The sequence below is a fragment of the Molossus molossus genome, unplaced genomic scaffold (assembly GCF_014108415.1).
Source record: "Molossus molossus isolate mMolMol1 unplaced genomic scaffold, mMolMol1.p scaffold_m16_p_15, whole genome shotgun sequence".
NCBI classification, from domain to species: Eukaryota; Metazoa; Chordata; class Mammalia; order Chiroptera; family Molossidae; genus Molossus; species Molossus molossus.
The window spans coordinates 76,836,157-76,861,445 of record NW_023425350.1 but is presented as its reverse complement, the minus strand read 5'-3'; the positions used below and the strand labels follow the sequence as shown (position 1 = coordinate 76,861,445).

General features: G+C 39.0%; 1 protein-coding gene and 1 pseudogene across 1 annotated transcript in view; both read left to right on the top strand.

Annotated features, from left to right (window-relative positions):
* Positions 1 to 12,605: 12,605 nt before the first annotated feature.
* On the top strand, positions 12,606 to 13,623 carry LOC118630603 (annotated as a pseudogene).
* Positions 13,624 to 15,363: 1,740 nt separating this feature from the next.
* Positions 15,364 to 25,289, top strand: part of MRPS9 (mitochondrial ribosomal protein S9) — a 65,025-nt gene continuing 55,099 nt past the window's right edge. The window contains exons 1-2 of the mRNA XM_036263386.1: positions 15,364 to 15,504; positions 21,330 to 21,509. Of these exons, the coding sequence (XP_036119279.1) occupies positions 15,370 to 15,504; positions 21,330 to 21,509 (315 nt within the window). The 5' untranslated portion in view covers positions 15,364 to 15,369. The remainder of the gene's footprint in view (positions 15,505 to 21,329; positions 21,510 to 25,289) is intronic.

Sequence of the window (25,289 nt, the reverse complement as noted above, 5' to 3'; positions counted from 1 at the left end):
TGCAGGCCAGAAGGGAGTGGTAAGAAATATTCAAAGTGATGAAAAGCAAGGACCTACAACCAAGGTTACTCTACACAGCAAACCTATCATTTAGAATTGAAGGTCAGATAAAGAGCTTCCCAGACAGGAAAAAGCTAAAGGAGTTCATCACCACCAAACCAGTATTACATGAAATGTTAAAGGGTCTTCTTGAAGATGAAGAAGGAGGAGGAGGAAGAGGAAGGAAGAGGAAGAGGAAGAAGAAGGAAGAGGAAGAGGAAGAGGAAGAAGGAAGAAGAAGAAGAAGAAGAAGAAGAAGGAGGAGGAGATCATAAATATGAACAATAAAAAGGCAATAAACACATATCTATCAGCAATTGAATCTAAACATTAAAATAAATGATACAGACTCAAAGATATAGATAACATTTTGATAGAAGGGGGTGTGGGGGATGGGTAAAAAAGATGAAGGAATTTGAAAGTACAAATTAGTAGTCATAGTATGGTCATAAGGAATATACAGTCAATAATATTCTAATAACTACATATGGTGTCAGATAGGTATGAGATTTTTCATGATGACTACTTAGTGGACACCTGAAACTAATATAATAATGTATGTCAACTGTAATTGAAAAATAAAAACTAATTTTTTAAAAAAAGTTTGTTTCCAGTTAAAATTTCACTCTTTATTTTCTCTTTTCCCCCTTAACTAACTGACTTCTAGGGTTACTTACTCAGAAAGCCCACCATGGAACCATGGAGCATTTTAGGCTCCCCAGAAGTAGATCCTGAGACAAAGATTTGTGTGCAAATGATTTATTCAGAAGTGTTCACAGGAGAAACCAAATAGGGATGGGGGAACAAGATAAGAAATGGGAAAAGACAAGCAAAGGTATGATCTCAAGCAAACTTCACTGGAGAAGAGAACTTGCCTGATCTGGCAAGGGATTAGATTATTTAATTGTGCCCCATTTTATGCCAACTGGAAGCGAGAGAACTGAGCCATTGGCTAAGGGCTTCCCTGAGGGGACCTGACTCATAGGCATTTCCTGCTTCCTGTACTGTGCCCAGAGTAGCTTCAGCAGAGCTCAGGCAGACCTCCAAAGAAAGACACAGGTGTGGTACAGAAGCAGAAACATAAAGAGGCCAGGGTAGGGGGCATAAGAATAAAAGTAACCCAGCTACATCTGGCCAAGCCCAGTAGTGTCCAATACATGTAGAAATGTTAGACAATATGCCTGGAATTGTAAAGTGAGGATAAATGCTCATTCAGAGCTCTGTCTTAAAAGAGTATAAAAATGTCTGAGTAGTCATAGTTTGAATAACATGTCCATTGCCATGAGAGAAAGAAGGCATAGAGCAGAGGTTCCCATGCTCGTAGAATCACCCAGGAGCATTTGGAAATCCCGAAGCCTAGGTCATCCACTACCATTCAGTCAGAATGTCTGAGCTCAGGACCAGATGTCAGTGCTTTTTCAATATGTAGCCAATGTTAAAAAAAACACAACAAAAAACAAACAAAAAAAGCAACCTTTGCATAAGCAATGGTACTGGCACAAGAACAGACATATAGATCAATGGAACAGAACAGAGACCCCAGAAATTGACCCATGCCAATATGGTCAATTAATATTTGACAAAGGAGGCAAGACTATACAATGGGGTAAAGAAAGTCTCTTCAATATATGGTGTTGGGAAAACTGGACAAGTACATGTGAAAGAAAGAAAGAAAGAAAGAAGAAAGAAAGAAAGAAAGAAAGAAAGAAAGAAAGAAAGAAAGAAAGAAAGAAAGAAAGAAAGAAAGAAAGAAGAAAGAAAGAGAGAAGAGAGAGAGAGAGAGAGAGAGAGAGAGAGAGAGAGAGAGAGAGAGAAAGGAAGGAACTAGACCATCAACTTATACCATACACAAGAATAAACTCAAAATGGGTAACAGACTTAAATGTAAGTCATGAAACCATAAAAATTCTAGAAGAAAACATAGGCAGTAAAATCTCAGACATCTTACATAGCAGTATTTTTCACCAATACATCGCCTAGGGCAAGAGAAACAAAGGGGGAAAAAAGAACTATGTCAAACTAAAAAGCTTCTGCACAGCAAAAGAAACCATCAACAAAATGAAAAGGGAACTCACTGTATGGGAGAACATATCTGCCAAAGATACATTTGATAAGAGGTTAATATCCAAAATATATAAATAACTTATACAACTCAACACTAGGAAGACAAACAATCCAATTAAAAAATGGACAAAGGATCTGAATAGACACTTCTTCCAAGAGGACATACAGATAAATGGTCAATAGACATATGAAAAAGTGCTCAATGTCACTAATAATCAGAGAGATGCAAATTAAAACGACAATGAGGTATCACCTTACATCTGCCAGAATGGCTACTGTCAATAAATCAACAAACAATAAGTGCTGGTGAAGAGGTAGAGAAAAGGGAACCCTATTACACTGCTGGTGGGAATGCAGACTGGTACAGCCATTGTGGAAAACAGTATGGAGTCTCCTCAAAAAAATAAAAATGGAGCTGCCTTTTGACCCAGCAACATCACTTCTAGAAATATATCCTAAGAATCCCAAAACACCTATCAGAAAGAATATGTGCACCTTCATGTTCATAACAGCATTATTTACAATAGCTAAGATCTAGAAACAGCCCAAGTGTCCATCAGTAGATGAGTGGATAAAAAAAGCTGTGGTACCTTTAAACAATGGACTACTATGCAGCTGTAAGAAAGAGAGGTCTCTTACCCTTTGAGATGGCATGGAGGGACCTGGAGAGTATTATACTAAGAGAAATAAGTCAGTCAGAGAAAGACAAGTACCCCATGATCTCATTTATATGAAGACCCTTCACATTTCATATAAGACGGGTTTGGTGGTGATGAACTCCTTTAGTTTTTTCTTGTCTGGGAAGCTCTTTATATGGCCATCACTATCAAGCTAAGTAAGAGAAGGTTTTTGTGGAGAGCATAAAGTCAGTGAAGGAAAATGACAAGAATATGATAGAAGGACTATCTTAGCCAATTGTTTTTCTAACCCTTTATTTTTAGCCACTCTTACTCTGAATTTGGAGAATAAGTTTGAGCCTCTGGCCAAAGGAGAATGTCATGTAACATGTATATACATATTTAGGGAGACTTTGTGTTTGTGGTGATGAGATTATTTAAAAATCACTAACGGACTTTTAAAAAATATTATTCAGGGTAATTTTATAGTGTGTGTGTGTATGTGCATGTGTGTGTGTGAAGGAATTAAGAACATCTAAGAAATTTAAGAGGTTAATTCTGTTTTCAAAACCAATCTACCTAGATGTTTTGTTTTTCCTTTGAAGTATTTTATTTTCATGATATTAACACAGTTTTTTTTCTTTCTAAAGATAAAATAACACTGTTCCTTTGTTAATATGTGCTTTAAGCATTTAAAATATGCAAGCCAGTGTATCCAAACTTGACATGGTGTCTAGTACGCTTAAAATGTAATTAGATTGTTATGAGACTCAAATAAGGTAAAACATTTAAAATGCTTAGGAAAACATAAATTGTTGAATAAATATAAGGTATACATTTTGTTCTAGATATAGTTATAAATCTAATTTTGGAAAAAACAAGTCTTACAAAGTGCAAATTTGTAAAATAAAACATGGGCTTGTGTATAATGTGCAATAAATTAACTTTAATTCCTAAAGGTGCTAAACTTTGGGTACTTCAATTATTAATAATTCATTTACAAAATATGCAGATGCTGGGTCTGCACATAGAATAAAATCGAAGTTTCTACAAATTCTGAACAAAAAATGAAACACCAATGACTTTTTAGGAAAAAAAAACAATCAGAGTTTTAAAAATGAGGAATGCAAAAATAAATAGGAAAATCTGTATTATAAATACGGGAACAAGAGAAGGAGGCATTTGCTGAACAACTCTCACTTCTCCTTTTTATCCTTCACCCTAAATCACAGAAATAAAGCCACATCAGAACATGCTATATTGAAAACTTATATGATAGTCATTATTTTCTGATTAATCATGTTGCATTTGCCTTGCTTTACAAGCTAAGGTGCTGTTTCCTATTATTAGGAGAAAGGCATCTTCTGCAAGGATAAAACCCTTCAGTCATACTTCTGTGCAATAAAAATAGAAATGGGCCCATCAGACAGCTACACTGTTACTGTAATGACCAGCTTTATACTGAGTTAACTAAGCATCAAAATAAATTCAGTAGTCACTATAAAGAGAACATGCACACAAACATACTCACAAATCCTCATTGGCACACATTCCCAATTTAGGAAAAGGAAATCAAATGAAAAAATTATCAAAAATAATAGGTATATGATATTTTTAAAAATTGGAGAATGATCAGTGTATGAATCTTGGCCCCTGAAGAAGGTAGAGCTAGGAGTAAAAGACAGCTTATATCTTAGGTGGTCATTCATTCAACCATCAAGCATTTATTGATTGCCTAGTATTGTGCCAGGCACAGTCGAGCTGGGTATACAGTATGAACCATACAGACGTGGACCCTGCCCTCATGGGATTTGAAAAGGACTTTATTTCATCTAAGCTTATACTAGACGCTTAAGCCCCTTTTAAAGCAATATCCTCTTTAAGTGGTTGTTGTAAAAACTATGGATTAGTTTGCTTAACATCCCTTCTAATTTCTTTCCTTTAATAAACATTTATGGTCCAATTTCTAGGTACTGAGTACTGTTAAGAAAACTGTTAGGAAAGAGCAGCAAGCAAAACAGTTCTAAAATTTACTTCCCTCCTGACTGCTAAACTGGAAAGTTGAAAACTTCCTTGCAGCTACTTAGTTTCTGCCAGAGGCACCACGTGAGACAAAAATTTATAACTGGATTAAATGGTAGTCTATAGGCAGAGCGTGAGCCATCCACTTGTTCTTCCAAATTCAGCTACAGTTTGACCCACCTACTTCAATCATTTTGTAAAGTAGTTAATACCTGGTTTAAAAAAAAAATCCCACCTTCAATTGAATGAATGAATACAAGGTTACTCTCCAGTGTTTGTGTCCAGTTTGGCAGGAATCCCTCCCTGCTCATAGAAGGTGTGAACCTACAGTTCTGGTTACTTACACAACCAAAGACAAAAGACGAAAACTAAATTCCCATTTTTTCTTATTTCCTCTCTTTCCAACATAGGCAATTTTTTTTTTTAAATCTGAAAATTATGCTAACTCATACTATCCATCTTCTCTTTCATGTTATAAATTGCATGAATTGTTGAATTCTTAAACTGAACTCTTGATTCTGACATAAACACATGACTCTGATTAGATAAGAAGTTATAAAGAAGATGAATATTTGACAAGTGTATGCCTGCGGTCAGCAAATGCCAGATATATAAATAAAATGACAAGAAATCATGGACTTACCATATAACCATAAATATCTCTAAGCTTCAAAGGTCATTAAAAATGTAAGTCTTATAGCTTTGTTTAAAAACTGATATTCTTGTTTCAGGACTCTGTATTTTGCAGGATAAAATGTTCCTGTGAGTAGTCTAAAATAACACCACACAGGTGTTTACAATCTAATTCCAGCACACGTCATCCATAAAGAGAGGAGGAACTTAATCACACGTGAGACCGTGATATGCTTGTTGAAACTGGACACAATTTCAGGTTTCAGATATGATACTTGATTTTGGAAAACGTTTGGAAAATGGGCCAGGACAGTTTCTTCAGTGAAAATAGAAAAGGTGGAATGCAAATGCTTAAGGATATTTAAGAATAATTTTTAATCACCTGATTTGATAAATTGAGATAGAAAATTCTACTCTGTAGGTATTATAAAATGGGAAAGGTTAATCGCGTTAAGAGTGAGTTTAGAAGTGACTGCATGATGGTGAAGAAGGAATTAGAAGCTTTCCTTATTTTGATTTGAAGTTCTATAAAACATTTCGGAAATCTTGACCCATTTGGCAAGCAGAAATGCTTTCCTTTTCAAACTCCCAAATTACTTTACAATCCTTTCGTGACCATATTACAGTCTTTCTAGAATGATCATATTTATATAAATATATTCCCCCCCTATAAGTTTATAAGCTGCTGAAAGACAGGTCCCACCTCAATACCTGGTTGTTTCCTATTTACAGAGCCTTGCAAAGTATGTATCAATAAATACTTGGTGAGAAAGATAAAAATAGTCTTTGTATAGATTAAATTCTTTAATTCCTAAAGTATCAAACTTCCACTTTACTTTACTCTTTTTCATACCCTATGTATATTGTTTATTTAGCTGGGAGCAGTCTAGATAATTAAAGACTTTTCAAGTTGCAGATTTAAATTCCGTTCAAGTTATATTTTGTGAGTACCTGCTTATGTGGATTAAGTTAAAAATATTGCCACATTAAAGAAAAGAATTCTGCAATGCCACTTGTAGGTATAGACCCAAAGTCAGCAGACATGCTGGGGAGGTTTATCCGTGTCTGTGAGTCATGAATTGCCCAGCTCCCTGGTTGGCCTTTCTGGAAGAATCTTTTGGGTCCCAGAGCCCCAACAACCTATTCATCTTTGCATAGGCAACGTCTGAATGGTGTGGGGTTCATGTCTGTATCAGAAAGCATCCGCCACGTGCAGAGGTACAGCGCTACAGTGAGCACAGGGAGGGCTGGGATGTACCTGAACATGGGCCGGCCTGACTAGGGCACCAGGAGTGGTGGGGTTGACCACGGGGTGAGCAACCTGAAGCACTCATTTAAATTTCCCGCACACACGCACTCACTGTGCAGGCCAAGGGAAACTTATCTGAAGGACAGTCCGTTTCTGAGCTCTGAAAAGCAACCCAGAGGGATGTAATCTCCTGTCCTCCAACAGGCCATGGGTTGAGGGAGGACAGTGCGAGCAGAGTTAAGTGGGTTGGGTGCTGAAGCAAGAGGACAGGGGCACTGGGTCCCGGAAGGAAATGGTTAACAGCGCGCGGGTACCATGGATACAGACGAGAGTGAAGACTTTTAAGACAGACACCGTTGCCCAACTCGTGACTCTGCGATTCTGCACGTAGACCCAGGGCTGACAGAGAGCAAGTGGTGCGAAGTGTGTGCGCTGCTGAGGCCCGCTGCCTGGCTACATCCCTCCCTAGTTGTGGGACCTTATGTAAGTTGTCTAGCATCTCCATGCCTCAGCCTCCTGTCTCCCCCGAGGAAAATAATAGTCTTCCTCATAGGGGTCTTGTTATGACTGAATGAGATGAAACTTAGCATGGTGCTCAGTGAATCAGTTAATGCCATACCACGTCATATAATCCTTTAAAAAATGTTAATGTTTTAAATGTGTGTACGCATGTAGATTTATACAGTTCTCATTTATATTTCTTGGACTTGTACCCCATGGTCCATCTAAAGCCATATTCTCTCTCTAATAAACACTAGAGATATGCTGCCCTTACCTTAACTTCCTTCCACAAAAGAGTAAAAATAAAAATTATACTTCAGCCCTGGTCAGGTGGCTCAGTTGATTGGTGTCGACCCATACACTGAAAGGTTGTGAGTTCGATTCCCAAGCAGGGCTCATACCTAGGTTGTAGGTTTTATTCCCGGTCAGGGCACATACCTAGGTTGCCACTGGATCCCTAGTCGAACCCAATATGAGAGAAAACCAATCGATGCTTTTCTCTCACATCAATGTTTCTCTCTCTTCTCCCCCCCTCCCCCGCCCACTCTCTCTCTCCCTCCCCTTACTGCTGTCTCTAAAATCAATACACATGTCCTCAGGTGAGGATTTAAAAACTTACACTTCAGATCATTTCTCATTCTTCAGGTGTGGATCACAGTTTTCTTCTTAATTACATTCTCAGGCTGCATTAACTACTTGGGAGCAATGCACTTTTTAAGTTGCCTCCCTAAAATGTAAAGTGGTATTTGCTCTGTTCTAAAACAGTCTTTTTTATGCATCCAGAAATTCACTTTGGGAATGGTTTTATGGAATGTAATTATTAAGTCTGTGTTTATTTTAACCGTGCTCTTAGTGATCATATTGATTTCAATTCTATATTTTTTCCTTCTGTGAGACCTAGTGTATTGACTATATCCAGTCTATAATTTCGACCATATAGTTTCCTTCTCTTTTTACCTCCACTCAGCTTCCATCACAGGGGGCCCCATACTGAGCTCAAATCTATGCTTACGGCATGGAAGAAAGAAAGAACCAAAATGTCACTGAATATTTTCTACACACTGTTATTTCACATAAGGAAACCACTCCTAATCCAACCACTCTATCGAAATAATTACTTTCACTGTCTACATGCAGTTTTAAAAAAATGACAGAATGTATGCAAAGTAATTATAAGCGTGGTGAGGAAGCATATGCCCGGAACCTGTGCGTGTTTGAGGTCCTTCCCAGTGCACAGCAAATGGGGTGACCAACCCATCTTTATGTCCCATGTAAATGTGTTTTATTTTTGATAATGAGGGCTGGAGAAATGATTCTTGAAGCATTATAACAGCGCTGATTGACAGCTCCCTAAGTGCTGTCTCTTTCGTAGGAAACATAACTGACAGTTCGCAGGTAAAGAGCATACATAGATGGATCAGGTGCACAGTGCGGAAAACACAGAAGATATTTGTTCTCGTCATTTCTTAAAATTCAGTTAATATGGTGAAATATATGCATCTTGGCAGAATAGATTTAGTTTGTAGGCTGAGAGGTTTTTCTCTTATGGAAGCTTGATATATAGCAATTACGTACTAAAATTACTTCTCATAAATATTTTCAAACTCCAGTGAAATTTACATTACTCTTTTTCATACTCCCATGTATACTGCTTATTTAGCTGGCAGTGGTCTAGATAATTAAAGACTTTTCAAGTTGCAGATTTCAATTCCATTCAAGTTATCTTTTGTGGGTACCTGCCTGTGTAGAGCAAGTTAAAAATCTCACCACATTCTTAAAAACAAGAACTCTGCAATGTCACTTGTAGTATACCCCAAAGAACTGAATGCAGGGATTTGAACAGATACTTGTAAGCCCATCTCCATCGCAGCATTATTCACAATAGCCCAAAGGTGGAAGAAGCAACTCGTGTGTACAAACAGATGGATGGATAAACAAATGTGGTATATACATACAATGAAATATTTATTTAGCTTTATAAAGAAATGAAATTCTGATACCTGATACAATGTAGATAAACCTGGAAAACATTATGCTGAGTAAAATAAGGCAGGCACAACAGGACAAATACTGTATGATTCCACTTATATGAGTCGAATTCACGGAAACAGAAGATAGAATGGTGGTTACCAGGGGCTGGGGGGAGGGGAAATGGAGCGTGTTGTTTAATGTGTTCAGAGTCTTAGTTTGGGGAGATGAGCAAGTTCTGGAGATGGATGGTGGTGATGGCTGCACAACACTGAATGTTCTTCATGCCATCGACCTGTACACTTACAAAAGGTTCAAATAACAAATTGTATATTATGTATTTTTAACCATATACCCACACACAAAAGATGTGTAGGGATCTGCCAGATGGTCAAGATGGAAAAGGGCATTGCCACTGTAATGGAACCTGACCTATTACAAAATAATCGATTGTAAACTCAAACAATAAAACCAAACTAAATGAGAATTCGAAATTATTATTATTATTATTATTTTTTAATCCTCATCCGAGGACATTTTTCCATTTTTTGTACAGACAGAGTGGGAGGGAGAGAGAGGAATAGAGAGAGAGGGAAACATTGATGTGAAAGGGACACATTGAGTGGCTGCCACCCGCACGACCAACCAGGGCCGGGGACAAACTGCAACCGAGGTACGTGCCCTTAGCGGGAACCGAACCCGGGTCTCTCTGGACCGCAGGCCGACGCTCTAACCGCTGAGCCAAACTGGCCAGGGCAGAATTCGAAATTATTTAAAGGACTTTAAGCTGGGCCTCACCTGCCTGCCCATGTAATAGGTCTGGGACCCAAGAATTTGCATTAATAACAAATTTCTAGGTGTACTAGTTGTTTATTGCAGCATAACAGTCTCCCACATTTTAGTGGATTAAAACAACAGACATTCATTACCTCCTAATTTCTGTGGTCCAGGGGTCTGAGATGATCAGTCTGGCTCAGCATATCCCATGAGGTGGCAATCGAGATGCTGACAGAGGCTGTAGTTATGTGACAACTTGCTAGGGGTCCCCTTCCAGGACTCCTCACTCCCATCCGTGGCTATTAGCAAGAGCGTTGTTCTTCAGCAGGCAGACCTCTCCATAGGGCTGTCCCGAGACACGCCACCTGAGCTCTGCAAGGGAGAGCAAGCAGGAAGCCACAGTACCTTTTGTGACTCGTATCCAAAGTTGTACACCATGACTTCTGCTTCAGAGGCAGGTCATCGGGTCTAGCTAACACTCGAGGAGAGGGGTTCCTCCTCTGGAAGGAAGGAGTAGCAAAAACTTGTGTACATTTTAGAACCAATACACTGGTGTGTTCCTGAAAGTGCTTAAGAAAATCCCATTAACTGGAGGGATTAAACAACAAAAATGTATGGTCTCACAGCTCAGGGGCAAGGTGTCAGTAGGGCTGGTTTCCCCTGAGGCCTGTGAGGAGAATTTGTTCCAGCTCTTTCCTTGCTCTGGTGGCCGCGGGTGGTCCATGGCTTGTAGACGCCCCTGTTCTCTCTGTGTCTTTACATTGCTTCTCCTCTGTACTTGTGTCCCTACATCCATTTTATAAAAGTACCATTGTCATATTGAATTGGGACCCACCCTAATGATATCATTTTAACCTGATTACCTCTCTAAAGACCTTATTTCCAAGCAAGGTCACACTGGGAGGTACTGGGAGGACTTCAACATACTTGGGGGACACAATTCAACCCACAATTCAGTCCAGTACTGCCCCTGCTGCATGGACCACATTTTTCCTAATCCCTGGTCTAACCTCCACCCCGGGACCCTGTTACACTGATGAGAAATAGAGGTTTTCCAACAAAAGGAACCAGGAAGCGTCAAAGAGCTTGTGGCAGGGCTCAAATAACTCTGATTTTTTTAACCACATTTATGCACTTTACCTGAACCACACAGTGTTTGGTCATCTTTGATCAAAAGTTGCCTGGAGATCTCAGTTATTCATAAAATCTATTAAGTATCTGTGTATTTTCTAGGCTAAGATTTTTCACATTGATCCACAGAGCTCTGCAGAGACAGAAAGGTTTTCCAGGGATCCTTTCAAGGTGTGTGTGTGTTTTATGGCGACTACCTCATTCAGTAGCTAAGCTATCACACTGGATAGGAAAAGAGAGAGTAGGGGATCAGTAAAAGATAATAAAGAACACAGAAGTAAGAAAACGAGATAGGAGAAGCACAGAAAAATGACGTAACAATTGTACCAATTTCCAGTCCCTTTCCATGTGAGTCGGGGCGGGATAGGAGATGAAAATGAACCCTTCCTGTTGTGTGCATCTGTAATATATGTTTAGAAGTTCAGTAATAGTAATAAAACAAATGCCTGTGCATCACCAGCCACACCACGATAAGGAACACTGGCAGGAGAATCAGCGCCCGGCCCCGTGTGCCCTGTGCATGGCATCCCTCTTCCTCCTTCCTGCACAGTCACGACCCTGCAGTTTGGGTTTGTCATTCTCTTATTTATCTTTAGCCTTTTACTACACATAAACCCTTAAACAATATCTTGCTTGGTTTTGCTGGTTCTTGAATGTTATGTAAATAGCATTGTAAGTATATGTGGTTGTTTTACCCCCGCCTGGTGAAACTCATCCATATTCATGTAGTTGTGCTTCATTCATTGTCATTTCTCTATGGTGCTCTTATCCATCCATCCTCTTATCAATAGATAGATATTTGTTGTTACAAAAAAAAGTGTATATGTCTCCAGGTACACTGTGCAAGAATTTCTAGTTTATACACTTAGGAGTGTAATGGATGGATGGTAGGGTGTGCTCATCTTAACTTTAGATCATTGATTAGTTGGTTGATTTCAGGAGGGCTGTACCAATTTATACTTCCACCAGCAGCATCTAACAGTTCCTGCTCTCTCATATCTTTGCAACACTTGTTGTTAGCCCAACACTCTGACTCTCCTTATGTTTACCTTACCAGTTGACTTTACAGCCAAATCCTCACATTAGACATGACTCTGCCATATTGGACTTTTGGGATTTGATGATCATGGTACTCAGGATGCTTAATACCTATGCCATAATGGGTGCTCACTATATGAGAAAAAAATGAAATGTTTGGTAAAATTACAGATTTTTCCCATTTTAAATGTCTATCAGCACATTCCTGATTCTAATCATCCCTTCTGTCTCCAAATTATGTACCCAACATCAACCTATACCAGTGGATTTGTTCCCAAACTCAAAGGCTCCACAGGAAATGCAATGCAGCAGTCCAAGTGTTGCCCCTAGAAGTCGGAAACACATTGCATCTTCTCTACTGTAATATAGTAAAAGACTGTAGCATGAATTTTAGAGGGGGAAAAAAGAATAAAACCTCCACATTCCTAACCTAATTTCAGTACTTACATGTTTCAACATACTTATTTAATTGGCATTGGTGGTATAGTGGAAAGCACAGCTACCTTCCAACATACTTATTTAAACAATGGTATAGCCTTTCCCCAGGGACAGTCAACCTTGCCTCTATGTCTCAGGTGGGCACAGCACTCCTGGAACCTTCACGCCCATGGTCACTAGCCTGGGGAGGCCCATGTTCCAACTCCTGTTCTTCCTCCTCATCAGAAACAGACAAAGAGGGGGTGTGTGGCACCTGTGAAGATGTGTCTACATGCAGGAGGTTTGCAGTAAGCATTGGCTACTGGCATGACCCTTACAACCAGCACTTTGTAGGACTGTCTAAAGAGAGGAAGCCCCCTGAAATTAACAGTAGATATTTGCTTGAGTTCATGGCATTGGTGAGCTTACAAAGGCATTTCTACAGAAGACAGAATGTCACTGTCAAATTATAAATGTTGAGGCTGGTATGGATACCACCTTCTATTAGAGAATCAAGGTCTTCTCCCAAGTAAATATTTTAAAATTGACTTTCCAATGATTGTCATGAGAAAGCTGCACAGCATTAAATTCAAGCCTCTCCTATCAAACCCATTTTAGAATTACATTCAGAGAACACACTTCAAACCAAGAGACACACGTTAGATTCAAAGAAATAAGCCATAATTGGAGCAGATCTTCAAGACTGACCTGAGCTGGAAGAGAAACTGAAGAAAAGTAACATGAATACACACTTTGTGACACTGCTGAAACTGCATGTGTGCTGGTCTACAAGGCTCCACAGCAGTCTACAAACCTAATCAAGTGGGCAGCTGATAGTTCTGGGGCTGTCACATTCATAAACTATGAACAGGTGAACACGAATGACCGGTTGGGGCACCTGTGGAGACAGCAGTGTGACCTGGTGGGGATGGAAACCTAAAAGTCCTTAGAGTCTCAGAAAGAATGGCTCCTGTTGAATGGATGGGAAACAGCATCAGTCATGAACACGACAGAATTGTACAGCAGATTACCTCGGACTGAAGTCAGCAGAATAGAGACCCTTGGATCCTGGATGAAATGGAGTTTCTGGAGCAGCTCATGCAGCATGAATGCCCATGCTGGGTGACTAGAGGAGGAAGTGTGCTAGGTTTGAAGATCACTGACTAATCTGCATAAGGCTGGTGCTGAGTCAGGCATGGCAGCCACTGACCTTCCCAGAGCTGATACATTGAGTTTCTTGAGTAATGGCCAGATTCGTCTACTGGTCCATCCCACACTCGAGAAGCCTGTTACTAGGGTTGTCAAACCACTTCTTGTTCCTTTTGACTTCTAGTTTAAACATATCTCAGTTGCCAATAGAAAAATAATTGGTATAAATCTGCTTCTACATACTTACTTGATTGTTTTCTACTTGGTTAAATTTCCACAATTAAGTTTAAAACTTTTTACAATGTATAGGAACTGTTTAAACACATCTTTTGGGGTGCTGGATGAAAAATGGTAAAAGGAGTGTGTGTGTGTGTGTCTGTGTGTGTGTGCACGCATAAAATAGATACAGACAACAGTATAGTGATAGCCAGAGTGAAAGGGGGTGGGGGTAGGTGGAAGTGGCCAAAGGGGTTAGAAAGAGACTTGACTTTGGACAATGAGTGCATGATGCAGTAGGCAGATGATGTTTTATTGAGTTGTACTCTTGAAACCTATATAGTTTTATGAATCAATGTCACTCCAATAAATTCAAATAAAATAGATCAGAAAAAGAGAGCATAAAGTCTGATGTTTGAATTTTAAAAAATAAAGACATGTATTTTAATAACTATAAAGTTTAGCTCCCAGATGCCAGTTCATAAACCTCTGTCAATTTCTGATGAAAGTTTCTCTAGCCTAAAAGATGAAAAAAGAGAGAACAGAGTGAGCTTTTTGTACAACTAAATGCATTTCATTAAAAGGAGTGCTCTTTATTCTGAGATGATGTCTACCTTTTCAATATTAAATGTTAAAATGTTCTGCATTTTAAGAAATGATGGTGATAGTAGATGGCATTTATTTGCTTGACAACTTTGTATGACCTCAGATTTTCTGTGTGTTTTAATTGTACTGACCCTTCAAATCTAAGTGTTTGGAAATGTTTTCAAAACTGTTTACTACATCATTTAATATGTATTCGGTGTATCAACCTGGGAGTTACTGTCAGGAGGACACACGTCTCAGAAGGCAAAGCATATTCATCTCTAACACCTCAGGCTCAGTACTAACACTACGGGGAATGACGTGCAAAGATGAGTTAAGACAGCGTTTCTTCCTCGCCGGTTTTCACTTTAACCTGTTGGCATTACACAGTTAAAAATAACGTAAGAGTGGAGGCCTTGAAACCTACTGCTCTGGTAGTTGCTGGAGACCCCGGACCCTGAAAAATGTGGAAAGGTAGAGAGGAGGGAAAGCCCTTGCTAGGAAGGCAGACAGGAAGCAAGACTTGGAGTCCATTCTCGCGTGAGGAAGAGGAGCGTGGGAACGACCGGGCGGTGCGGCCGGCGCGAGGCTCCGCGGTTCGGGGAGAGCCGGGGGAGCAGGTGCAGCGGCGGACGTGCAGGAAGGGTCGGTTATCGTCACGTGGAAGTCAGTGAGCACCAGGGAGACGCGGAGAGCTATTTAATTCAAGAGGCGCAGAAGAGAAAAGTGGCCAAGATGAATGACCCAACGCCTCTCCAGACAGCTGTCAATGCGGGCCAGGGGGTGGAGCCGGACACGCCCCCGGGCTCTCGCACCCTATCAGCCACCTTGGGCTGCAGGACACGCCCCCTGTTTCAAACTCGCGGGGCTTCTTCACGAGCACCTCGGAACCCGGCCCACCGACGCCTGCGCAGTCCCCAGGCCCCGCCTCCCGCCCCCCAGCCCGGGCTTCCCACAGCCAAGATGGCGGCCTCCTGTGTGTCCTGCGGCGCCGCAGTTTCCCACCGGCTGTTTCTTGGCGGGAGGGTTAGCCTGGCCCGGAGACGAGTCCTCTGGAATGCCGCGGCCGCAGAGTTGCAAACAATTTCCGGACCCCAGGTAAGGCCTGGGAGAAGTGGGACTGCTGGTCCTGTAGTGCGAGGATATGGAGCAAGCGCCGCCACTTCCCCTGCCGTCAACGTGCCCTCAGACGGATCCCGAGGGTCTCACGTACTTAGGAGAGTTGTGAGGTTGAGAGAGGAGAAGTGGGTATTGGTTTTCAGCGGCCACTCTAGAGGTTGTTTCTGGGTTTCGCGGGGTGCAGTGAAGGGTTAAGGTACCTGCAGGCGGGACTAGAGCGACCCCTCTCTTGACTGGCTGTCCCCGCGAAGGTGTGGTGTGGGGCCGGGCCCGCCCGCGCCGCGGGAGCGGAACGGAGTGGAGAAAGTCACCCCGTGGAGAGGATAGATAGTGACTTTTTAAAGTGTCTTGCATCTGTGCAGTGTCTGTTTTCCTAATAGTCCCCAAACTTTGTGTACGGAAAGATGGAGACCAGAACTTGCACATTTCATTAATCCCGAGGTCGGTGGGAAGCTGCCTTCCCGCATGGTTGGGTGACGACATTCACCGAAATGGGATCTGAAAAGGAGGACCAGATGTGAGAGGGAAGAAAACGAGTTTAGTTTGGGGTATACTTGTGTTTCACGCATCTGTGGGGTGTCCTAGGAGAGATTTACAGTAGGCCCATAGATAAGAAAGTCAATCTAGTTCAAGAAGAAAGCGGATTTACAAGTCCTCTGTTACCTTGTGGGTGGTAATTGAGGCCTTGGAAATGAATTAGGTCACCTAGGGAGGGTGTACTGAGTGAGGAATAAGCTTCAGGGACAGGGCCCTGAAGTACGAACAGTCAAGGAATGAGAGTCCCCAATAGATTGAGAATGAGCAGAACGGAGAAAACAGTGTGGTGTCATGGAAAACAGGAAAATATTTCAAGTAGGGAAAGGAAACATTACCAAATATTGTAAAGTCACAGACTGTGATATAAAAACTATGTTGAAAAAGAGTACTATCATTTTTGTCTTTTAAATATTTTAGCCTAAGTCAACCAATCTGTCCATTTATCATCAACTTCTGTTTTTATTATTTCTTATTGGAAAATATTCTGAAAGTTACATTTTCTTGTATCTCTTTTGAGTTGTACACACAATTATCTATAAAAGGGATTATAGCATGCAGAATATTACAATAGTTTTATTTGTAGACACTTAGTGTGAGGGCATGTGTGCAGTTGCTAACTTTCCCTGCCTAGAACTCTTGAACCTATGTATCTTCTATGTCTTTCTCTCTGTTCTTTTAGTCGTATACAGACATGCATGCATATGCATACTTTTAAAAAAAAATGGATCTCATTGTATATTTTGCTTCTCTAACTTACATATATAGTAAGTAGTAGAAATTACTCCAAATCACCTATTAGAATCTAGCTGCAGTCTAATATTCTGTGTGAGTGTATCAAAGTTAATTAAACCATTGATGGGAATTGGCCTTGTTTGCATTTTCTTCCCACTAATAAAATGTTCAGTAAACATCCTGGTATAGTTCTTAGGTACTGATGCTTTTATTTCTGTGGGTGAGAGTTCCAGTTTTGAGGTTATTGCTGCAATGGATGTGTACATCTTAAATTTTAATAGATATTCCTATATAGCTTTCCAGAAAGGCTGAAGCAGTTCACATGACATCATTGATGTATGAGTGGGCCCCTTTTTCTATCTGCATTAGGTAATACTATTTTTTCAATAAGCTGGGTGAAAAACAATTTCTCCTTGTGACTGTAATTTTCATCTCCCTGATCATTCTTGAAATAAAGCCTTTTTTTATTCATATGGCAAATGTTTACTGAGCACTTTACTTGAGCCAGACACTGTGAAGTAAATAAAGTATAATCAAACAAATAATTACTAGACAGTATCGACCCTTAGCAATTCCCAAATTCCTGAATATCACCATAGCACATGTTTAACTATATAAAGTACAGCTCACATATAACTGAAAGATTTAACTGACCCCATCAGACCCTTAAATATATTATATATATGACTTATCTGTCTTAAATAACTAATATTTCTTCATTTAATAGTGATATTTCTCCAACCTTAATAGTTATATATTTTTTAGGGGCCATATTTCATAAAACAAAATTTTTAATCATCTCATGAATGGCTAAAACACTATGCCTGTTTTTGGGGGGGAGGGGTGCAGTCATACTTTCTACTGAGCATTTTCTTTTTTTTTTTAATCCTCACCTGAGGATATTTTTCCATATTTTGTACAGATAGAGTGGGAGGGAGAGAGAGAAACATCGACGTGAAGGGACACATCGAGTGGCTGCCACCCGCACGACCAACCAGGGCCGGGGACAAACTGCAACCGAAGTACGTGCCCTTAGTGGGAACCGAACCCGGGTCTCTCCGGACCGCAGGCCGACGCTCTAACCGCTGAGCCAAACCAGCCAGGGCTCTACTGAGCATTTTCTTAGTGCTTAAACTTTCTCCATTTTTACTGAGCCAATATGCTTTTGTTGAATTGGACTGTCTGCCACTGAAGAATGATAGATGACATCTGGTGGCTTAGCCCTTGTATACTTTTTTGTTTTATTGTAAAAACATTGCTGTCTTTGTCTTAAGTATCTGTTGTTCTCATCTTTCATCTTATGGGTTCCTGGAGGTTGTAATATCTTATGTTTATCCACAGTTTTTCTAATCTGACATCTGTCTTTATCTTTTCTTTTATTCCTCAAAGTATTTTTTTTTTTTTTGCCTTTTTTCCAATCAAATTAACAGCAGATTCTTTTTGTTTCGCTTTTATCCAGTTGAACAGTACTTTTGTAATACCATTAAAGTAGTGTGTAGCACTGGCATTTAGCCAAATTTGGGGCATCACTGCTTTGTCAGGCTGTATCTGCTCCTTTGGCAACCTGCTGGATTGAAATTATAGTTGTCTGACCCACTGATTATCTTTAAAAAGAAACATATCTGTCAGGTTGTGTCTATACAGCTCCATAAGAACAAAGTCTGAGGAAAATTCTCTGTCATAGCTTCTCAGTTGGAAATAGAACCTGCAAGAAATTTTGTTGGGAATTGTACTTAGTGGCAAAGCAGATTCTCTCCAGGGATTCTTACTGTTCTCAGCTGAAGGTCTGGTCGTTTCACTTGCAGCCTCATCGTACTCGATGGCTTGTCCTAATGAATAATGGACGCCTTTGAATGTTAATATTTTTGTGTGAATTCACTGCTGGAGTAATTCACAACATTTAGTAAATATATTCAGTAGTCTGGTACTGATGCTGTGATGGCTTTGTAACTTTAATAAATGTTATGAATTTCCAGAATGTCATATTCTTCTGCAGTTATACAAATGTCTTTGAAAGGATTCTAAAGATCCTAAAGCGGTTGTCTGAAAAATAGCACATTAGGAGCATGTTAAAGGAAAGGCCCTTTGTGAACAACAATAAACCTTTTGCAGATATTGTTTATGTCTCACTTATGTTAAAAGTACAAAAACTGCCTCCTCATGTCACAAACTCTGGAGAATATAGGCAGACATAAAGTAATTTTAAATCAAGTGAAGAAATGAGTTTTTAAGCCAATAATCAACTCTTTTAATTGAGATGATGCTAAAATGTAGGAACAAAAGAAGAAAGGGAGTGGTGTGAGAGAGAGAGGAGGAAAATATAAAGGGATGTTACTCAACAAAATGGAAGAATTATTGTAACTGCTTCACATTACCAAGCACATTTATTAAAAGGTTGGATGTGGAAGAGTTCTGTTAAAAACGGTAAGACACGAAGATAGGATTAAAAGAAACTTAAGGAAAGAGTTTTGAAGATAGACTGATGATATAAGAAACTAAAAACTGCCCTAGCCGGTTTGGCTCAGCGATTGGAGCATCGGTCTGTGGACCAGAGTCCCGGGTTCGGTTCCTGCTAGGGGCACGTACCAAAAAAAAAAACAACCTAAAAACTCAGAGCCACCGCAGAAAAAGGAAGAAAAAACAAACCCATGAAATAAAAGTTAAAAATCATACAGAATATAGGAAAAAGGGACAAGAAATAAGGCTGATATATATGAAGGACAGAATAACAGAGAATTACTGTTTTTTAAAAAGAGAACAGAGCAAGTAGGTGAGAATTCAGTGGGCATTGCTTTATTGCTGAAGTTGGTAGGAGAACTACATGTAAACATTTTATTAGAGACATATGGATAAAAACTAGTAAAATAAAAACAGGCTGTATGCTGTCTAAATTGCCAGATTAAAAGATACATTTTTAAAAGTATAGACCATATAGCAAAAGAAAAAACAGGAAGGAAGCATAAAAATATGTAAAGATAAAATAAGATAGAATATCTATTAAAGCCCCTTTAAACTGGATAGTCTTATATATTAAAAAAAAAAAAAAAAAAAAAAATACAGCCCGGCTAGTGTGGCTCAGTCAACTGAGTATTGTCCCATAGACTGAGAGGTCCCAGTTCAATTCCGGATAAGGATTCGATCTCCAGTAAGGGGCATGCAGGAGGCAGCTGATCAGTGTTTCTATCTCTTCCTTCCTCTGTTTCTAACAAATTAATTTTTTTAAAAATTGGATTGAGTCAAAAGAATAAAATCTAAAATGACTTAATTTAAATAAAAAATATGGGCAGTGATATTGCAGGGAAGTGCAAATGGGAGTTTAAAAGGGTTGCAACAGCCCTGGCTGGTTTGGCTCAGCGGTTAGAGCGTTGGCCTGCGGTCCAGAGAGACCCGGGTTCAGTTCCCGCTAAGGGCACGTACCTCGGTTGCAGTTTGTCCCCAGCCCTGGTTGGTCGTGCGGGTGGCAGCCACTCGATGTGTCCCTTCACATCGATGTTTCTCTCTCTCTCTCTTCCTCTCTCTCCCTCCCGCTCTATCTGAACAAAAAATGGAAAAATGTCCTCGGGTGAGGATAAAAAAAACCAAAAACGTTTTTCAGGTTCTTTTCCTTTATTGCAGGTGAAATATTATGCCTTGGGGGGAAATTCCTAGTGCTACAGCATAAAAGGATCCACAACAGCAAGTGTGATATCATTACTCATAGTTCAAAAGGATATGAAAGAATCCTTATTCCTACATAGCATATTGAACCAAATTAATACTAAGAAATCATCTTGTCCTGGCCAGTTTGCCTTAGCAGTTAGTGTTGGTCTTGGAACCAAAGGGTTGCAGGTCTGGGTCATGCAGGAGGCCAACAATTGATGTGTCTCTCACATCGATGTTTTTCTCTCTCCCTCCCTCAAAATCAATGGAAAAATACCCTAGGGTGAGGATTAACAAAAAAGAAATCGTCTTGCTATTTAGTGAAGCAGTTTCTTTATTGTGTCAGCTTAAAACAAGGACCATGGAATAAAGTTTCAAACTAAGCTAAACCTATTATTTTAAGGCATTTAAAGGTAGGCTGTTTTTGCAGCCTCAATGTGGTGAGTGCCTGTAGTCTAAGGGTGCTGCTTCCAAGTACATGACCCTTTACTCCCACTTCTGCTTGCTAGTTTCCGGCTGCTGGTCATGCCTTTGCTTCGTTTTAAGGGAGTGGCACAGTCATTATTCATTCTTGTGTGTCAAATATCACACGTAGCTGAAGTTGATAGATTGATATCAGATACAGATGTTTGTTGTATTTTTGTTTTTAATGTGTTGAGATGCTAGTAGTTTAAAGTACTTTGTAAGCACAGGCTTTAAAAAGCAAGCTTTTGAGCAGGGGACAATTCTGACAGCTTTCTTAACTAGCCTTTTACCTTGTTTGCAGACTCCTGCCAACTGAGTACCATAATAAAAAGACAACTACTTGAATATCTTATTTTATTTAGAGAGAATGGCCTATGAGATTACTGTTTAATGTAAATTTTTTTTTCTTCCCATTTATATTTTCTGTTAAGATATTAAGGCGAAGACATACGGCAGTTGTAACAACAAAGAAAAATGTTGCAGCCTTGAGACGTGAAACCTACACAGTGGATTTCATTAAAAAGCAGATTGAGGAGTTCAACATAGGAAAGAGACATTTAGCCAACATGATGGGAGAAGACCCAGAAACTTTTACACAAGAGGATATTGATGTAAGTACAATTACACTGTTGAAAAGTAATTGCTGTAAAGTTTTAGGTTTTGAAATCACTGTTATTCAGCCTGAGCCCTTTAGCTCTGTGTAAATTTTTTTTTCCTCTGTGTGAATTTTAATCAAACTGTCAGAATAAGAAAAAATGCCACTATATACTTTGCAAGTTGAAGCTATGATTTCAAAGAGAGATGCTACTCTGTATTTGAAGCATAATAAAGTATGATGAGTTTTAGATTTTAGCTACAATGGATACTTTCCTTGACTTCAGGTCATAAGAGACACTGTGAATGCTCATACGCAATCTGGAAACTTTTATCCTGTAGAGTAGTCTTAAATTCAGCTTTTTCACACAATGATAAAACAAATGGTAATGGAAATATAGTCAGGTTCATAGGAAATCCTATAAGTAAACCTAAGCCCAGTGTTTCTATCAACTTAACTATATATTTAAATTTTCAAAGGGCATGTACTAAGTGATTTGAGAATAGGTTGGAATGCTATCACATACCACTCTTGAATTATTATAATCCTGGTAAAAGTAGTAATAATCAATATTACTTTTTTTTTTTAATCCTCATCCGAGGACATTTTTCCATTTTTTGTACAGACAGAGTGGGAGGGAGAGAGAGGAAGAGAGAGAGAGGGAAACATCAATGTGAAAGGGCCACATCGAGTGGCTGCCACCCGCATGACCAACCAGGGCCGGGGACAGACTGCAACCGAGGTCCATGCCCTTAGCGGGAACCGAACCCGGGTCTCTCCGGACCGCAGGCAGACGCTCTAACTGCTGAGCCAAACCGGCCAGGGCAATATTACTTTTTTGCTAGTCCTACGAGAATAGCTAGCAAAAGAATTTAACAATTTAACAATTTTTGAAGATTGTTCCAGTTTTTAAAAAAGCAATGTATCACATCCCATGGTGATTTATATTTAATGGAAAAAAAACATTTTTGTATAGATTTAACATTTTATGTGATTTTAAATATATAATTACTTTAATTATTTTGTGTTTATAGGCATTTTAGTTTATTTCTCATCTTTTTTTATACCTTTCCTAGTTATTTGTAAATGGTACTTCAGTATCTCTTTAAGTCACCAGACCAACATGTTTGACGAAGCTAGAAGGATTTCTTATTGCCTTTGTAGGTCTGGGTGACTTGGACTTATGGACCTCATAGCTGCTATCCTATTTTTTAATCGTATGGTAATCTGAACAGTATTTAGGGATATTAAGAAACCAGTATTTTTATAACAGTAATTTTATCAAAGGTCAGTGTAGGTGTTGCTCCATTTTTAGAAGAGGAAACTGAGGCACAAAAAGAGTAAGCATTATGTTTAAATGTATACATATGGATAGAGTGAAAATATCTAAAACTTCAAACTTTGAATCTCGTGTTCTTTCTTCATATCTGCCTCATTTCATAGATAATGGACATCTGACAGTATCCAGAAGGTATACATAATTTTTAGCTACATACTCAAAACATTATTATTTTCAAGAAGAATTGAAGAAAATGACGTATTTGTAATTAGTGTTTGTATACTCAGAAAATTTTTTTTAAAGAACTGAAGAAAAGGACCAAAACTAAATAAGTTCTCTATCTGCATTTAATAACATGCATCCTTTAAAGAGATTAGGGGAAAATGAGCATCTTGGCACAACGGTCAGTACAGATTCTTATTTTTCAGAGAAATACAGTCTCAGTATCTCAGCACATCTAAATCTCTTGACACAGTTTCCTTTGCTGCTTACTTATTTTTTCTGTTTTCTTTTTTGTTTATTGAGACACACTTCACATACCATCTAAAGAGTACACACTTCATTGGTTTTTAGTCTGTCCACAGAGTTGTGTAGCCATTACTACAGTTTAAATGTAGACCATCTTCATCACCCCTAGTAAAACTGTACCTTTCAGCAGCCAGTCTTCAACTTTCCCCATCCCCCTCAACTCTAGGCAACTACTTTTTACTTTCTGTCTTTATAGATTTACCTACCGTGGACATTTCATGTAGACAGAATCATACCATGCATGGTCTTTTGTGACTGGGTTCTTTCACTTAGCATAATGTTGTCAAGATTTATCCATACTTTATAATGTGTTCAGACATTCATTCCTTTTTATTGCCAAATGCTTTGCCATTGTGTGGATATACTGCATTTCATTTTAATCCATTTGGACTGTTTCCATTTTTGGCTATTATGAAAATGCTGCCATTATCATGCATGTAAAAGGTTTTGTGCGGTCATAATGTTTTCACTTCTCTTGGGTGTGTACCTAAGAAACATTGTTAATCCAAAGTCATGAAAATTTACACTTATGTTTATTCCTAAGTCTTTGATTCATTTCGGACTAATTTTTATATGTGGTGTGAGATAGGGGTTTGGCTTCATTCTTTTACATGAGGATACCCAGTTGTCCCAGTGGCATTTGTTGAAGAGACCGTTGTTTCCCCATTGAATTGTTTTGTCACCCTTACCAAAAATCATTTGGCCATAAATATGAAGGTTCCTTTCTGGACTCGATTGTATTTCATTGATTTGTATGTTTATCCTTATGCCAGTATTACACTGTGTTGATTACTATAGCTTTGTAATAAATTTTGAAATTGGGAAGTACTCCTACTTTGTTCTTTTGTTTCAAGATAATTTAGGCTATTTTGTGACCCTTGAGTTTCCTTAAGAATTTTAGGATGAGCTTGTCAGTATCTGCAAAGAGCCATCTTGAATTTTTGTAGAGATTGTGTTGAATCTCTAGGTCAGTTTTGGGGTATTGCCATCCTAATATTCCCTGATTCATGGACATGAGATGCCTTTCTGTTTATTTAGATCTTCTTGCCCTGGCCGGATTTTCTCAGTGGTTAGAGCATCGGCCCGTGGACTAGAGAGTCCCGGGTTCGGTTCCCACTAAGGGCACATACCTTCGTTGCAATTTGTCCCCAGCCCCAGTTGGGATTGTGAGGGTGGCAGCTAGTTGATGTGTCTCTCTCACATCAGTGTTTCTCTTTCTCTTCCTTTCTCCCTCCCGCTCTATCTGAAGATAAAAAATGTCCTCCAGTGAGGATTAAATAAATAAATAAATACGATAGATCTTTAATTTCTTTCAATGATATTTTATGGTTTTCAGAGTTTAAGTTTGGCATTTTTTCTAATATTTAAATTAAAAGCATTAATTTTTTTAAAAAAATTTAAGTAAAATGTTTTCTTCTTTTCAGATTCTTAATTGCAAGTGATAGAAATACAATTAATTTTTGAATATTGATCTTGATACCTTCAACCTCGTTCAGCTCATTTACTAATTCTTACAGTTTTTTAGTGAATTCCTTAGGATTTTATGTATTCAAAATGTCACCTGCAAATAGAAATAGTTGTTTTTTTCTTTTCAGTCTGGATGCCTTTATTTATTTTTTTCTTGCCTAATTGCACTGGCTAGCACCTCCAACAGTGTTGACTAGACATAGTGAGAATGGATATCCTCATCTTGTTCTTGATCTTAGAGGAAAGCTTCCAGTCTCACCACGACATGTCAGCCATGGTTTTTTTTTATAGGTGCTCTCTATCAGATATAGGAAGTTCCTTCCATATCTAGTTCGTTGAACATTTTTATCATAAAGGGGAGTGGGATATTGTCATATATATATATATATATATATATATATATATATTTTGCTTTTATTGAAATGATCATTTCTTTTATTGGTATGATATGTCATCATCTTTGATTTTTTTTTCCTTCTCTTTATTCTTATTAAATTAAAATAGTTACAACTACTTTCATAT